Source organism: Charadrius vociferus, unplaced genomic scaffold (assembly GCF_000708025.1).
Source record: "Charadrius vociferus isolate BGI_N301 unplaced genomic scaffold, ASM70802v2 scaffold475, whole genome shotgun sequence".
NCBI lineage: Eukaryota > Metazoa > Chordata > Aves > Charadriiformes > Charadriidae > Charadrius > Charadrius vociferus.
In genome coordinates this window covers 2,361,278-2,362,474 of record NW_009648337.1, presented here as the reverse complement: position 1 = coordinate 2,362,474, position 1,197 = coordinate 2,361,278, and the positions used below count along the sequence as shown (strand labels likewise).

Genomic DNA, 1,197 nt, shown 5'->3' with positions numbered 1-1,197 from the left:
TCGTCGCGGTCTGTCCCCTCACGCAGCCGCCAGCGAGCCCCTTCCTGCGCCCTTGGAGATGCCCCTTGCTCCCTGCCTGAGGCGGGCTGTGCCTGCCGCCCTGTCCCTCGCTCTTGGGTCTCTGGGGCAGCGCTTCAGCGGCTTTGGCAGGACCCAGCCTGTGTTTACTCAAGCCGGTGCTGCAGAATCTCCTCTGCCGTGGCTGTAAGTGTTGGGGGGCAAGTGTGATACTAGCAAAAGGGGTGCTGGGGAAGCCTGCTTTGCTGCAAGCGTAGTTTATGTTGCGCCTGACTGGACACGAAGGGGCCTGCGAGGGTGAGCTGATTCCCGGCTGTGCCGCGGGGCTGTGGCCTGGGTGCTGCTGCAGTGTCAGGCACGCCAGGCAGGGCTCCAGCTTGTGGCAGTCCGTGGTAAAGGCCCACTAGCCCCCAGAGTGTGAGAACCTGTGCCCAAATTTGTACCGGTGAGAAGAGCTGAGGCTGTATATGCCTGAAGACGTGTAGAGAGCGCAGGGGTATGCTGAGGTCTCTGCTGATGAAAGGGTAGCGATGATGGTTGTGCCTTTCCTGGGCAGACTGGGACAGGCTCAGCCTTACGCACTGGGTGCCTAAACTTGCTAGCCGGTCTTGAAAGCAAATCCTTTATAATCAGGTTATAAATTTCAGGAAAATATATGTGTATTGCTCATTACAGGTTAAAAATAACTTAGATGATAGAAATTAGGACCTCTTAGAAATGGTGGAAATTGACACATTTGCCTTGTCTGGCAGTACTTCCCAAAGTAGGCAAATGGTTTTCAAAATTAAATATAACACTGATTATATAGTCTTTCAAAGTTAATAGCATATTTGCTGATATCACTTAAACTGCAGTCATTGCTCTTTCAACAGCATTGTAGGTATTGTTTTCTGCTAACACCTACTCTGTACGGCATCTTGAAATTTCACTTCTGTGAAGCTTCTAGTGCAAAAATAAACTGTCTGTTTCAAAAGAGAAACTTTAACTTCATTCCCACACAATAATCTTGTATTCCTCAAGTTTGTTGAATCATATGTGATATTTTATAGCCAAAGACAATAATAGTTAATTAGAAATTTATGATATGCGTGGCTGTACATCTACACAAGTTTCATTTTGAAAGCTTGAGAAGTTAGAGAACTTGGTTGTCCATTCAGTCACTGGGAGTTTAATCAGATG

At 47.7% G+C, this 1,197-nt stretch overlaps 1 protein-coding gene across 1 annotated transcript in view; it reads right to left on the bottom strand.

The window, feature by feature from the left end:
• BRD7 (bromodomain containing 7) overlaps nucleotides 1–934 on the bottom strand; it is a 15,659-nt gene extending 14,725 nt beyond the window's left edge. The window contains exon 1 of the mRNA XM_009885077.1: nucleotides 930–934. Within this exon, the coding sequence (XP_009883379.1) occupies nucleotides 930–934 (5 nt within the window). The remainder of the gene's footprint in view (nucleotides 1–929) is intronic.
• Between the last annotated feature and the right edge of the window lie 263 nt (nucleotides 935–1,197).